The sequence below is a fragment of the Micropterus dolomieu genome, linkage group LG07 (genome assembly GCF_021292245.1).
Source record: "Micropterus dolomieu isolate WLL.071019.BEF.003 ecotype Adirondacks linkage group LG07, ASM2129224v1, whole genome shotgun sequence".
In the NCBI taxonomy this organism is placed as follows: domain Eukaryota; kingdom Metazoa; phylum Chordata; class Actinopteri; order Centrarchiformes; family Centrarchidae; genus Micropterus; species Micropterus dolomieu.
In genome coordinates this window covers 17,264,080-17,279,805 of record NC_060156.1, presented here as the reverse complement: position 1 = coordinate 17,279,805, position 15,726 = coordinate 17,264,080, and the positions used below count along the sequence as shown (strand labels likewise).

The following is a 15,726-nucleotide window of genomic DNA, read 5'->3' as shown; positions in this document are numbered from 1 at the left end:
CCATGATTCGCTCACTCAGTGTGCAGATTAGTTAACACTTGAAACATGCATTTGTAAAGGATCGTACCAGTAGTTCTGCATGTTTTACCCTTATCCACAAGTCTTGATTACCAACTAGCTAACGGGGCAGTGAGTCCCACGCTCACCGAATCTCACTTGGTTGTTGTAACTTGATTAATTGCAGTTTTGCACCACGAACGTACTACAGCAACTGAAGCGGGCGATGCATTTTTACCTAATGATGTGGCCCTGTCTCAATTACAATATTGTTTTAATACTCATTACATGGTACATATTGAGTTTCTTCCCGTCTGCAGCAGGCCAAGGCTCCACACATTACATTAACGTATAGACTCCACATCTGTCTCAATGCATTATTACATTAACATACATCGTTTGAATTATTATCTCTGTACATTACACATATTCCTCATACTTCACACTATGAATTTTTGCAAATTCTTTGGACAATATTTTGCATATTCCTGCTGTCTGTAAAGCTCTTTCATAAAAACAGATACAGTACATTGTACATATTTTGTATGATGTTTGATTTGTCTTTACATTTTTCTGTTTTATATTTCTGTTTCTTTACTTTTGCAGTGCTTGCTTTTTATTTTTTAATATCTTTTGCTATGTATGCCTTGTATGTGCAAACTTGTCAGTAAACTTTATTCTTTAAATTGACCACACCAGTAAGTGGTTGCTTTTGGATTGGTTATGTACGTGGCTTCTCATTTATTAACATCCAAAAACAATAATCACCCAGGAGGCTTAGAGAATAATGCCTAGAGTTGTTTATGATGACGCTAATTTTTTGATTATGTTTTCATACTTTATTCAATTCACATGAACATATACCTCATTGTATGTATTGAGTCAAAGTGGTGGAAAGTAACATTTACTCAATCCTATCTAACTTTATTTATAAAGCACATTTAAAAACAACCAGGTTGACCAAAGTGCTTTACATTGACATGAATCAATACAAACCTATAAAAACATGAAACATGCACTCATCCCAGATTAAAAGCCAAAGAGTAAAAGTGAGTTTTATGCCACAATTTAAAAACTGGAAGGCTGGGGGGCCAGTCTGACACAAAGTCATTCATTCCACAGTCTCGGGGCTGAGAAAGCTCGATCCCCCCTGTTCTTGAGCCATGTTTGGGGACAACAAGAAGTGACTGGTTTGCGGACCTTAATGACCTTGAAAGCTTCAATAGATCACCAATATAGACTGGAGCCAGTCCATGGAGAATTTTAAGAACAAACGATAGAATCTTAAAATAAATCCTAAAATGAACTGGGAGCCAGTGAAGGGAGGCAAGAACTGGGGTGATGTGGTCACGCTTACAAGTTCCAGTGAGGAGACAAGCGGCAGCATTTTGAACCAGTTACTCAAGTACTATGCTTAAGTACATTTTTAATGTACTTGTACTTAACTTGACTAGATTAATTTTATGCAACTTTTACTTCGATTCCACTACAGTTGAGAAGGGAATACAGGGAAATCTTTCACATTTTTGATTCCACTATATTCATCTCATAGCTATAGCTATAATTACTAGTTGCTTTTCTTACTCTTCTTCTTTTTCTTTACTTACCTTTTTAAATTATATTAAGGCTTATGCATAATTGGACATGGTCGCTTTGAGTGACAGGAGGGTGCCCTCTCAGGTGGTTAGCCGCTAGGTGGTTCAGCAACCAGGCTTAATTCGGCCCGCCTCAGCTCCAGCTCTTTGCTCACCCCATTTTTCTGGATTAGCCAGAGTCAGGGACTGCCAAGATGGCGATGGCCTAAGCAGCTTTTTATTTTTGAATGAGCAGAGTTATGAAACAGAACTTTGTCTTCTTTTCAACCCCATTAATCATCTCAGGTTCGCTCAGATTTATCTCATGACCCTTTCGAGTGGGCCAGACCCTTAGGTTGGGAAACACTGGACTAAAGGCGACAGTTAACACTTACACATTGATGCATCAGTATTAACAATGTAATACTTTCATATATAATAATATATCAGTCATAGGGGCCTTTTGTCTGCACAACCAGTACTTTTACTTTTGACACTTTAAATAATTTGCTTATATTTCTGTACATTTGAACACAGGACTTTCACCTGTAATGGCGTATTTTATATTGGTACTTTTATGCAAGTAAAAAAACGTAATATTTCTTCCATCACTGTTTAAAAGAAACAATATAATTAGTGTGGAGAAAGTCATTATTGTCTTTTGCTTAGCTTTTTATGAAAACACCTTTTGATTTATCTATTCAGTTTATGGAGAGGGTAGTATGTCCCTTTTGCACATGTAGACATGTAGAAGATTCCTCTCGCTCTTTCATAGGCTGTCATAGGCTTAACATAATGACAGACTGAATACTTTACCACAGTTGACAAGCTGTCGGTCAACGTAGGACTGTGTCATTGTCCGGAGTCTAAAGTCTAAATCTGGAACCTCATACCCCCAAAGCCACTGAATGAAGGCACTATCTTGTTACCAATGTCATCTATCTCCTAATACACTGCAAGTCTTATAAAATTATCTTATTTTATAACCAAAGCATCAGTTAAGAGGTCTGGTTTCTAGTCACAACTTCTGCCTTTCATCTGGCTGTAATGGTTCAAACTGATATACCATAGCAGGTTAAAGCAACAGAATCAAAGGTCATTATTGATTAGATTTGCTCTTTTTGTATTGTTTGTGACATGAGAGATTTACAGATTAGTGATACACGATAATGTATTGAACACTTGCTGCTTTCCTGTCAGTCCAATACTGCAGCCTGCAGGTCAAACTGAGTACAACATCAGATGTCAATTTAAAATATACAGCAGGATATACACTCACCAGCCACTTTATTAGGTACACCTGTTAAATTGCTTGTTAACACAAATAGCTAATCAGTCAATAACATGGCACCAACTCAATACAATTAGGCATGCAGACGTGGTCAAGACAACTTGCTGAAGTTTAAACCGAGCACCAGAATGAAGAAAAAGGGGATTTAAATGACTCTGAACATGGCATGGTTGTTGGTGCTAGACAGGCTGGTCTGAGTATTTCAGAAACTGCTGATCTACTGGGATTTTCACGCACAACCATCTCTAGGGTTTACAGAAAATGGTCCGAAAAAGAGAAAAGATCCAGTGAGCGGCAGCTGTGTGGACAAAAGTGTATTGTTGAGGTCAGTGTTAGGCTGGGCTGTCTAGGAGCAGACACGGAGGCACGGTTAGAAACAGGTACAGAGGTTTTATTGAACAATAGGTAAGAAAGGTCCTTTTAAATCCTCTGTGAGACTGGGGCTGAATACGGGCAGACAGGCAAGAGGCTGGTCCAAAAAAATTATTCGGCTCAGGCCAGGCTGGGCTTTCAGAACTGAATTGGGTATCTGGAGCAGGAGCAAAAACATGCAAAGTCAGACAAGGATCAAAACAAGAGATTCAAAAGCAGACTAAAGCTGGCCATAGCAAGTGTTACCACTTGGGTGAACGGACGATCTGGCAGAGACTGGTTGAAAAGCCAGGGTTTAAAACAGGAGAGGTCATTGCAGAATCTGCTTCAAGTGAGTAGGAAGCCACAGGTATCCTAATGAGGAGAGAGAGAACCAAGAGCGTCATGCCCCCATAACACAGGACAGACAGATGACAAAACAAAAACACAAGGGAGAGGGAAAACAGACAGAACACACTAGGACAGGGGAGGCAGCAAGCCAAATCACGACAGTCACAGGTCAGAGGAGAATGTGCAGACTGGTAAGAGTTAACAGAAAGGCAAGAGTAACTCAAATAACTCAATAAGCAGATGGGCTACAGCAGCAGAATACCACACCGGGTGCCACTCCTGTCAGCTAAGAACAGGAAACTGAGGCTACAATTCCCACAGGTTCACCAAAATTACAAAAAATGATTGGAAAAACGTTACCTGGCCTAAGGAGTCACGATTTCAGCGGTGACATTCAGATGGTAGAATTTGGCGTAAACAACATGAAAGCATGGATCCATCCTGTCTTGTATCAATGGTTCAGTCTGGTGGTGGTGTAATGGTGTGGGGGATATTTTCTTGGCACAATTTAGGTCCCTTAGTACTAAGTTCACCGTACTCCAGTGGCCTTCACAGTCACCAGATCTCAATCCAATAGAGCACCTTTGGGATGTGGTGGAACGGGAGATTCGCATCATAGATGTGCAGCCAACAAATGTGCAGCAACTGTGTGATGCTATCATGTCAATATGGACCAAAGTCTCTGAGGAATGTTGTTGTTTTAACACCTTGTTGAAAGTATGCCACGAAAAATTAAGGCAGATCAGAAGGCAAAAGGAGGTCCAACCCAGTTCTAGCAAGGTGTACCTAATAAAGTGGCCGGTGAGTATATTTTTCTGGGAAGGTGTTGAGGTGAAACTGTTGAGCTAAAGAGAGAATTTAGTTACTGACTTTGATCAGTTAAATTATATTTTTCAGATAGGTGTTATCTGTCTTTCAATGAAGAGTCTGTTTTCCGTCTTTATATGTTATATTTTATTATTTAAGCCATTCTTCTTGTTCAGCCCCGCCACCCTCGCCCATCGCATTTATTTCTTTAATCAAAGAGAAAACTGATCAATGATTGGCCCTCAGGTGACATGTGACCTATTGCTGTTGACTTACTACCTGGAAGAGTCAACTTCTCCATACCTGGTTGTTCACTGTGAAGGTTAGGCGGGCACTCGCTCTTGGGCTGAGAGCATCAATTTCAGATATTTTAAAGGCTGAACATTTTTATCCTCTTTTAGCAATGACAAAACACAGGAGGCTTGGATGGCAAAAAATATTTCTGATACTCACAGGTAAGCTTTATGCTTGTATTTCTTCTATTTTCTACAAAGTACTACCACACCTTTGTGGTATAATCACCAGTGTTAATCATTAATCCAACTTCTTGCTACTCAACCGGAAGTAGGATTATGTTTTACTCATAAAAGACCTGTAGGTGAAAACGTTTACTCAGTTTGCCTTAAAAGAAACATATTGTATATTATATATAGTTGTACAAACATTTTGTAGATGAAGTTGGTCATATTTAATCTGTTAATCAGTTTAACTATGTCTCCCAATACCACATTACATAAGTTGATGTTAATACTTTTGGAAAAACACCAAATAATTGACTATGACCGGGAAAGAGATTGATATCTGTTATTATGTATTTCTTTTTTATTTTAGCACTTCCCTGCTGCTGGAGTATGCAGGTTTCTATTCCAGAGAGAGAATATGAGGTTGCAAGCGGGGGTGACATTACCTTGACATGTTCCTTCGTCCCAGCCAGACCAGACTTCAAAGCACTCGTCCTCACATGGGAAGCTTACCCTTACAACATCAATGATGCAATTGTGAGAGCTTTAACTATAGCTGCATGCACAATGTGTGGTTAAAACATCTTCTTAATACAGCATACTGTGCAAAAAAGTCAACTCCTCCATATTTGGAGAACAAACTTGAGTGTCATGGGGTGTGACATATGTGGGTGTTTACCAGAAAGGGAGGTCAAAAGCAGCTCAAATGCAGATCTTTTGTTTTAACAAACAAAAGATTTGAGGAAGTGTATGATCCAGCATTTTTGGAGCTCTCTGATGATTTGATTATTTTAAATCTGTCCCCCAACTTTATTTTAGGAGTACCCATTTAATATCCCTTCAGTAACATTTCCATTCATATTTCTATTATGTGTAGCTTCCAATTTATTAACATCTTCAATCTTATAGTTACACAGAAAAAATCACTGTGTTAAAAATTTACCCTATGTGGGCCAATGCAGCACAGACACAATAATGGGTTAACTTTACCTGTCGCTAAAAAAACACCCAACACAAGGAGTTGTTTGTTCCATGAGCACTGGGTCAAAACAACCCATTGGTACTGGGTAAAATTAACCCATTACTGTGGTGTTACATTGACCCACACTGGGAAAATTTTATCCTGATGTTTATAACAATATAGATTATATTCATTTCAAGACTGCACCATTGTCATATCTTAAAATGAATGACTCACTGTAGTGAGTAACAGTTTCTGTAAGGAGGTGTCCTATGCTTTTACTGAATGTGATACTTGATAAGTTCCAAATTTACACCATACAAGTTCCTCCCTATGTAGTGGTTTTGACCTTTGTCCAGTGGACAATGATTAAGTGAGTCAGTCAAGATGGCTTCCTGCTCATAACCCACCATGCACACAGGGCCTATCAGATGAAAATGAAAATGAAGAATGAGTGTAATAATCTTTAGTTGATACAGGGCAACTAAAGATTATCAACATTATTGATTAATATCCAGATTATTTTCTTTATTAGTAAAATGTTTTTAAAAATAGTTTTAGTATTTTAAAAAAAATGCATATGACAAGTTGCAAGTCTAAAGTGAAGTCATCAAACTGCTAACTAAATGACGGGCCATAAACTTAAGATATTCAATTTACTATCATATAGGATGTTTAAAAGCAGTGTATCTTTACAATTGACAGGGTGAAAGTGGGGAAAGTTTGGCATTTTCATTTGAAAAATTACTTTTTCTTTGACAATTATTAAAATAGTAGCAGACTATTTTTCTGTTGATGGTGTAATCTATTGATAACATTTTATTTATACAACCCAAAATCAAACATTTGCACCACAGGTCTTTACTTTGTGTACAATGACACTCCAAAGTTATCAATCTTAAATAAAGGAATAATTATTAAATGATTAATCCCATGAATAAACTGAGGAAAATGTATAAATTAAAGAATTTGTGAAATACTTTAAGAAAATATTTAAACTGAATTCATTATTATAAAATGTTATTTAATCATTTGTTGAAATTATTCCTATTATTACCGAGTTTTACAGGAATTTCATGTCATTTTTATTTCAAAATATCCTTTTTCAGAAGTCTGCTATTATTTCATAATGGCATTTATCCCGATGAAACTTGTATTTCATGACACTATTTATTTCACTTTTCATAATGGTACATTTTATTTTTATAAATGTCACTTTTCATGACAGGGGTAATTACCTTTTAGCCAATCATATACCACCTGCCTCTCTTAGATAGCTCAACAACTATTGCCAGAATTAGCCTGTTAGTTCCTGTTAGCTAGAGCAACAACCTCAAAGTAATTTTGAACTATAAAAATGTAAAAGTGCTGTTATTTTGGAAATGAATGAAGAAATAACATTTCATATTAAGTACAATTATTTCACAAATTCTTGACAAATTAATTTATTTTACGCAATTTATTCATATCATTATTAATTTGACAATGTTTTTTATTATTTTAATAACAATGAACATTGAACATTGAACTATTTGGAGTTCCATACTGAACAGCATACAATACCCTCTATACTTTAACTTTACATAATGTCATGGTGAACTACGCCACCACATTTATTATGATACTGCTGAATACTGAGCCAGCATTATTATGATATTGTAATATTATATCATGTGGAGCAGAGATCTCTGTAAAATATGTTTGTGTTTATTTTTTCAGAAATCCGTTGCCACCTACTTTTTAAACAATCCAGTTGACATTGCACCTGCTTATGAAGGCAGAGCCTTTATGGAGGTTGACATCGTCAGACAAGTGAGCACACTCCGCTTAACAAAGGTGACCGTACAGGACAGCCGCCGTTACCGATGCAGTGTTAAGGTCCCCAATGATGATGAGGGAACAACAGCTGCCACCACTTCCCTTTTGGTCCTGGGTGAGAATTAACCACTGACATGCAAGTCTAGTTATCTGTCTATTATATTTATATGTTGTGTCTACATGAAGATGTAAAATCAATTCTGTATTTAATGTAGTGGTCTTGTGATAAAGTGACGTTAACTTTCCATGTTAAAGTATTTGTTTTCTTTAAGTGGCTCCCTCTACGCCAATTTGCAAGATTCAGGGAAAAGCAGAGTACTTTCAAAACATCACCCTCACCTGCCTGTCTGAGGAGGGATCCCCAAAACCTGTGTCTGAATGGAGGAGCTACAGTGTGGACAATACTCCCAGAACATTTCCACCTAAGACAACCGAAAGTATGCATTTCATTCCATGTGTTACTTTGAAGCACACATCTTTGGCAGGCTACGGACAGTTTGTTTCTCATCATCAGTGTCAATGTAAAGAATGGCAAAGCAGCCCATCATCTAAGCATTGTTTATCCTCATTTTTGTCATTGTGTTGCAGCGGATGGAGCTCTATCTCTCTTCAATATTTCAAGAGAAATGTCTGGGTTCTACATTTGCACATCAACAAATCGAATTGGTTCTGCCAGCTGTAACATTACCTTAGCCGTGATGCCTGGTAAGTGTTGTAAAAGGATTTACCTTCTTACCTGTTCATGATTAAACCACAGAGAATTGCCACACAATACTCCATTTCACCTCCGATACTCTGAGCTTTTTAGTCACCTTTAGTTGATGTGGCAAATTCCACTCTCTTGTTTCCAAATGCCAGATGTTTTTCTAAGAAGTTGGTGGAGACCAAAACAGAGCTTAAAGGAGACAGGTGGAAAGACACACAGTGCTAATTTTGCTCTGTGTCTGCTGGATATGTTAATGGTCAATTACCTATTTACTAAACACCTCCCCAAACAGGAGTTGTCATGGCTTAGTAACTGCAACTAAGCAGGTCAGGTCTGTCAAGCTTTGCTTTCTCCACATGTTAAAGCAGTATAGATGGAGCTGTAGTAAGGATTATTCTTGGTATCTGTTTTTGTTTTTTGCTTATCCAAACCAAAAATACAACAGTAAAAGTCTAAAGAATTGATTAAACTGTGTGTTTGTTGAGGCAAGTTAGTGTGTCCAGTTAACTAGCTTACTAGCTACAGTAGTGATGCTAATATAGCACTACTTCCAAAGCCAAGCAACATATCATTAGCTAACTACATAATTTTGTGGGATCATAAATTAGATTAGAAAAAGCACCAATATAGGACTAGAACGTCCCCTTTATAGTCAGTCGGACACAGCGTTTCAACCTATTCATGGATCTTTCAATAATTAGACAGCTAGAACCCATTGTTAAAGAAAAATGACTAAGAACTTGATGAAAATGAAAATGGCCAACAAGTCCTTCAACCTAATCAGCAACATAGGTCGTTTGTCAGTGCCTCCCAAAATGACACATATCAGCGTTAACCACTTTATGTAAGTCATGTGACCTTAAACATTGAAATTGTAGCAGTTTGGTTAAGTTTGGTCAACAAAAACTACTTGGTTAGGTTAAGGAAAACATTGTGGTTTGGGTTAAAGTAAGTAAATAACGTAAGTCATGGGATGGAAGTTTGAACCGGTATTTAAGTTGAAACTTAAAATATCTCAACATTTACTTGGTTTCAAATGGGACTGAAACCTGATCTCCTGAAGTCCACGGTTTGACCCATACGACCTCCTTACACGACCACTAGAGGTCGCTGCCACAATAAATGTAAATATGGGTTGTAATAGCGTGCTGCACAAATGACCAATATTGTTATTTTTCCAGTGAGGACAATGTCAGAACGGCATATGTCCCATGCAAGAGTGGAAAGGCGCCCCTACCGGCGTAGTCTGTTAAAACAGTTTGCTAACACATTCACCATTGAGGTACTATGTTGAGGTTGGTTTGCCACTGCCCCCTAGATAAGTTTTATGGAATTTTCTATCCCATTTCATATTATTCCTCAGTAATGACATTTTTATTATGTAACATTGTCAAGATCTTTAACCTTAACCTTAAAGATCTTGATTTAAATTTAGTTTACTCATTATAATTCATGTTAGAAATAAGTGTGATCTTTCTCCCTCAAAACAAATTTGCTTATGAAAAACAGTTCAAAATGGCTAACAAAGCCATAAATGCTGTCCGAAAAGGTAGCAAGTGTAGTGTGAAAACCCCTTATCTCTTTTATCCCCAGGCAGCATGAACGTTGGGTCTACTGCAGCTATAATTGGAGGAGTCCTCGCAGGTGTTGTAGTCCTGGGGATTCTCATCTTCTGTTGCTGCTGTAAAAAGGGCAAAAAGGAAAAGTATGCTGAAGGGTATGTATGGTATGACCTGTGTGGCTCTGCCATTGTAAACTACCACCAACATTTATGTTCATGTATTGTTTGTTATTAACACTAAGTGGTGTTTACAGGTGCTTTAATTAATTCATCCTACCTCCCAGGCTAACTGTTTTCTCTTTCTTGTGTTTATTTTGTTCCTGTTTGCCTTTTAGTTCCCCCGGAGAAGTGGAGTTTTATGACGACAATGCTCCTGAAGCTGAGCAGTACTGGGACGACAAGTCAAACAGCAAGACAAAGCAGTTCGACCAGCATGAAGAGAAAAACATTGTTCCTCAAAACAGCTCCAGTATAACAGCTGGACATAAGTTTGAGGAGGACCAACACAGTTATATTAGTGGTAAAGAAAAGTATGATGGTAAGGACAGTGATATTGAGTCTCAACATGACCAGGACGACCAGCGTGATCTCCGTCGTGGAAGCCGTGATCGTCTTGATGATCAACGTGACCGTTATGGCGGCAGTCGTGATCGCCTTGACGATAAACGTGACCGTTATGGCGGCAGTCGTGATCGCCTTGACGATAAACGTGACCGTTATGGAGGCAGTCGTGATAGGCTTGACGATCAACGTGACCGTTATGGCGACAGTCGTGACAGGCTTGACGATCAACGTGACCGTTATGGTGGAAGTCGTGATAGGCTTGACGATCAACGTGACCGTTATGGCGACAGTCGTGACAGGCTTGACGATCAACGTGACCGTTATGGTGGCAGTCGTGACAGGCTTGATGAGCAATGCCAACGCTACGGTGGCAGTCGTGACAGGCTTGATGAGCAACGCGGACGCTACGGTGGCAGTCGTGACAGGCTTGATGAGCAACGCGGACGCTACGGTGGCAGTCGTGACAGGCTTGATGAGCAACGCGAACGCTACGGTGGCAGTCGTGATCGCCTTGAAGACCACAGCAATCGCTAACGCAACAGTCGTGATAATCTTCTGAACTCAGTAATAACTATGGTGGCAGCCGTGATCGCCTCAATTACACAGACGATGAATACAGAAACTGATATGAATAACCTTGTGTTACTGAATGTTTCCTAAAAATCTTTTTGTTTTCATTTTTTTCATGCACTTAAAGTTATTGTACTGGGTTTTTGGATTGGCTTAGTGTCTGGTCTCGTTATAAAGAGACACAGCAAAATTAATTTGTGTATCCTTGAAAATGCCCTAAAAGATATTAAAGGTATTTAAACAGTAACATGGGGAACATGGGAAATTAGAAATGAAGTCTTGTCTCTAATATAAGCCTGTCCCACATAAAGGTCTGGTTCTCCCTCCTGCTGAGGTCAATAAAGGCCACTGTTTGAGAACTAGTGGTGTGACTGTCTACTAAAGTACTGCAGTTGATCTAGCTGGACTTATTTCGCTCCACTAAATGAATCCACTAATGCCAATGATTTAATTAAAGTGATTTTTTGTCTGAAACTGTGGTAATTAATGCTGGTCTGAAAAGGAGTTGAGAAATACACCAGGCAACCTTCCTGTAACACTAAATAGGCTTCAACCAAACCAAGTCAAATTAGTAACTACTCACTCTGCCTGTGTTTAAATTGTCATCCATTTTTAATGTTTGTAGTTGTAGATAAATTTCACCAGTAAACTGGTAACCTTTGGTTGTAGCTGCCCCTAACCTGTGGAACAACTTGCCATTCCCCATCAGAACTGCCCCAAATCTCAAATGCTTTAAATCATTGTTAAAATCACATCTCTTTTCTTTGGCATTTCCTTCGAGTTAAGGCAGTTATTATCCTAGGCGATTTTATTATCATTATATATCATATAGTCTATTATATAATAAATATATAAAGTACTATAAATTCTAATTAATGTTTTATTGCTGTAAATTTACTTTGTAATTACTGTTTTATTGTTGTATGTTTACCCTATCAAGCACCAACCTTGGTTGTTTTAAGTGTGCTTTATAAAAAAAAGTTGATATTGATATATTAACATAGTGTACATTCTATGGTTACCTGAAAATCCTTAGGTGGCTAAAATGTTTATTAAAAACTGTGTTTGAGATGTCCTGATGAATGGACAGTTAATTGTAATCAGTTATATTCTATGGTCAAAGTATTAACAAACTGAAGAACTTCCTCTCAACATCAATGTATATTAATGTTCTGTGCATAAACTAGGACTGTTTGATCAGTTCTCACCATTCAGAGCAGAACTTTAGACCATACTGATAACTCTGGATGCTCCAACTTTTGATGGGACATTTTCAAATATCTACCATGGAGACCAATAAAATAAATAATAATAATTAAAATCTATACCAATAGTTTTGTCAGGTTGAAATCAGAATATGTAAGCTTTCTGATTCATTTGTATTTGATGTAAATAACGTAATGTTACCTGCATGATAAAATCAGCTAAAATCTTTTTAAATCCCTCTTAGCACTGATATTGTTTTAACATGAAAACTTGCCTTTACCTGAATCTTAATAAATGTAAGCTGGTCATGAAACACACTCCGATCATTAATACATTTATAGCTCACATATTCAGGTCAGCTGTCTACTGCAGTAATTTGGTAATTTGGACACAGTTATATTCTTTTGAAATTCCACTATATAATTTGTATATTTAACCTGTAATTTGTTGCTAAAACTAAGAGTGCCTCAGCTGCACCTTAACCAGATTTACATCTAGTTTAAAACTTATTTTTAATGTGTGTGGGAAAACCTGTTTGTATATGTTAATGTATTTTTGCTTTGGCATTTCTTTAATTTGGGGTGAAAGTATATGATTGATTTTTTTTTTTTTTTACTTAAAGTGATCATTTGTAACATCTGTGCAACTTTTTATTCGTGTTTTTGTGTGATAAATGATTTCCCCTGGAATGTAAGAACTGCATTGTTTTGATATGAACATCGTATAAAGAAAGGGGGTCAAAAGTTGGTCTGTTGTGTTTAGTGAAATTCCTCAAAACTCAAAGTCAAGTCTGACCTGGTTTTACCACCGAGCTGCCCCCCCTCTCCTTCCTCCACACCGGGCAGACCTCTCCACTATGTCCCGGTAGCCACTGCTGCTACACCCACTGCAGAAAATTATTATTAGACTCCAGGACATAAACTAATGAAACAATAACTTTAACTGTAAGTTTTATGGAGACAGTAGCAGAGGAGTAGTCGGTGTTTCAGAGGTTTCAGAGCAGTTTTCGTGCCGGGACTCACCTCTGTGTGAAGTGGTACAGTCCCGTTAGTCGCAGGCTGTTTGTGCAGTTAGCAGCAGCAGCAGCAGCAGTTAGCGGACAAGAGAATCACCAACATGCAGATAAACTGCGCTTTACTATAAAACGGACTCTATAATGAACTTTTACCGGCTGGTTATTATACTGGGAGCATCAGGTAAGTGTTATTTCCTTCACTAAAACATGTCTTCTTCGCTTGTTTTTTTTTTTTACGACAACAGCGCAACAGGTTGATCTTATATAAAATGTAACGCTACTATAACTTCCAGACTTATTTGTAGGTTACGTATTAGATTTCATGAAGTGCTTTTATATTTCATTTGGGTGAATTAAGCAAGATGGATATGTCATAGTGATGAATTCCCCTATTTGAAACGAATTGATTAAACAAGAGGAGGTTTATGGGAAAACCCTAATAATCCTTCCTGGATTTATAGAGTGGTTCTCAATTTTTTGTTAACTTTACTTTACTTTATACTTTATCTCCTCAGATATGATAATAATATCCTCTAGGGGCTTACAGTTTTGCTGTTACAGACCTATGTGTAAAGTAGTGCAGTGTACAATATTATAAGCATAATTGTGCATTTTGAAATACAGTGTTTAATGTTGGACCTTTAAAGGGTACAATATACCAATGGAGAGCTGCAACTATTAGGCGATTAATCGATAATCAAAAAATTAATCTTCAGTTATTTTATATAATTTATTCATCCTTTTAGTCATTTCAATCAAAAATGTCAAAGGTCCCCTGGTCAAATGTGAGAGATTCTATGGTTTTTTTTGTAAGTTATAAATATAAACTGAATATCTTTGAGTTTTAGACTGCTGATCCAATGAAGCAAGTTGTTTAAACACCACCCTGGGCTGTGGGAAGTTATAACCAGCATTTTAAACAATTTTCTGAAATGTTGCAGACAAAAAAATGAATGGATTGCTCAAAATATAATTGGCAGATTACATTAAAAATGAAAATAAATGTTAGTTGCAGCCCTGTACTACACCTATACTATAATTTATAACATTAAAACTACATTTGGAAACCACAAAGTGCTCATCAGGTGTCAAGAGCTGAAAATGTACCTGCCATAGGACAAATGCTCATTTCACTTATCACAAAGTTTCTGAGTGTGAAATCCTTTATCAAACATGGACACTATATTTAGTTTTATCAGGCTTTTTTGTTGTAGGCTAATAATGAGTCAAAGTGAAGGAATGTTCAGCACAGTAAAAGCAGGAAATGCGACTGCTTCGGAGAGGAAACAGTCTGAACGTGTTCAGGAAACATGCACCGGCCAGCGGCAGAGCTTCGACCTGGAATACATTTGTGGCCACATACTGTTTTAAAAGGCAGTGTAATCTTAACAACAGACCTTCAGTCTGTGTACAGGTGGCTGGGGAGACTGTCTGCTGCCTCTGTAACCTGTTCATTAGCCACACCTGACATAAACTTCTTATAAACAATAGTTAACAGTCACTATGCAGTCAGCAGATTCTCTGCTTGTTTATCCGAGCCTCATCTCACCTCCTACTGATTGCATTCATGGAGTAACGGTTTGGTTTAAATCTCTAGCAGTTAATTGGTCTGTTCGCACTCAGCTGGACGAGGCCAGATACTCCCATTGGTCGGGAGCCTGTGACCTCCTCCCCCCTCTCAGCTCCTCAAGTGGGATTTTCAGCACAGCCCTAACAATGGACTGGTCCATAAAAAAAAGAAACAAAGGGAAGACCAGGGCTCGTTCGTGGGAGGAATTTAGGAGCTGGGTCACCCCTCCTTTTGTGCTCTTATCCTGTAAAAATCATTTGGCTTCATCACCACCATCGCTGTGCTTAGAAATGTGCAGATAAAGTATAGTTTCTTATCGGGGAAAGAAGAAAGCTTATGATGCTCATCTGACCGGACTTTGGTTTTACTTCATGAATCATTAACGCACTACATTGAAACCTGAGCTGAAATGATTAGTTAATTAATCGAGTAGTCAACAGACAGAGAAACAACTGGCAGCAATTTTGATAATCCATTATTAGTTTCAGTAATTTTTCCAGCTTCTCACATGTGAGGATTGGCTGCTTTTGTCTGTTTCATATGATTGTAAACTGAAAATCCTTGAGGTTTGGACCGTTAATCGGACAAAACATCTGAACATTTCACCTGGGAGAAATTGCGATCGCCTTTTTTCACTTTTGTCCAACATTTCATAGACTAAATGCTTAAGCAATTGCCTAAAATGGATTAAAAATAACTCTTAGTTGTAGCTGTAATGGTGGCCTGGAAATAAAACAACAGATGCAAGGCTGGTGAACTTGCTTTTTTTTTGATTTCCTGTCTTCTGAGAAATGTTTAGAGTGAGTTCCTGCCCCGCCTAGACTTAACATGACCAGCAGAAAGCACCCACGAGCGTCCGACTTCTCCATCTACTCCCTCTGTGATGACAACCCCCTGCCTCTCCAAAGGCCTCCCCCCCTCCG

The 15,726-nt window shown here is 38.0% G+C and overlaps 2 protein-coding genes and 1 long non-coding RNA gene across 7 annotated transcripts in view; 2 read left to right on the top strand and 1 right to left on the bottom strand.

Annotated features, from left to right (window-relative positions):
• Positions 1-3,232: 3,232 nt before the first annotated feature.
• On the bottom strand, positions 3,233-3,560 carry LOC123973412. Its single transcript, XR_006825618.1, has 2 exons — positions 3,481-3,560; positions 3,233-3,391 (listed from the first exon to the last, which is right to left on the bottom strand). It is a non-coding gene; the product is annotated as an uncharacterized LOC123973412 (long non-coding RNA).
• Positions 3,561-4,329: 769 nt separating this feature from the next.
• gpa33b (glycoprotein A33 (transmembrane), paralog b) lies at positions 4,330-11,371 on the top strand. The gene is made up of 8 exons (XM_046054535.1): positions 4,330-4,365; positions 4,773-4,826; positions 5,203-5,369; positions 7,513-7,726; positions 7,884-8,048; positions 8,200-8,316; positions 9,911-10,034; positions 10,214-11,371. The coding sequence occupies exons 2-8, from the start codon at positions 4,775-4,777 to the stop codon at positions 10,974-10,976; spliced, it is 1,602 nt and encodes a 533-aa protein (XP_045910491.1). The 5' UTR covers positions 4,330-4,365; positions 4,773-4,774; the 3' UTR covers positions 10,977-11,371.
• A 1,950-nt stretch (positions 11,372-13,321) lies between these two features.
• ildr2 (immunoglobulin-like domain containing receptor 2) overlaps positions 13,322-15,726 on the top strand; it is a 17,158-nt gene continuing 14,753 nt past the window's right edge. For all 5 annotated transcript variants that reach the window (XM_046053513.1, XM_046053515.1, XM_046053514.1 and 2 more), the window contains exon 1: positions 13,322-13,414. In XM_046053513.1, coding sequence (XP_045909469.1) covers positions 13,375-13,414 — 40 coding nt within the window. In that variant the 5' untranslated portion in view covers positions 13,322-13,374. The remainder of the gene's footprint in view (positions 13,415-15,726) is intronic.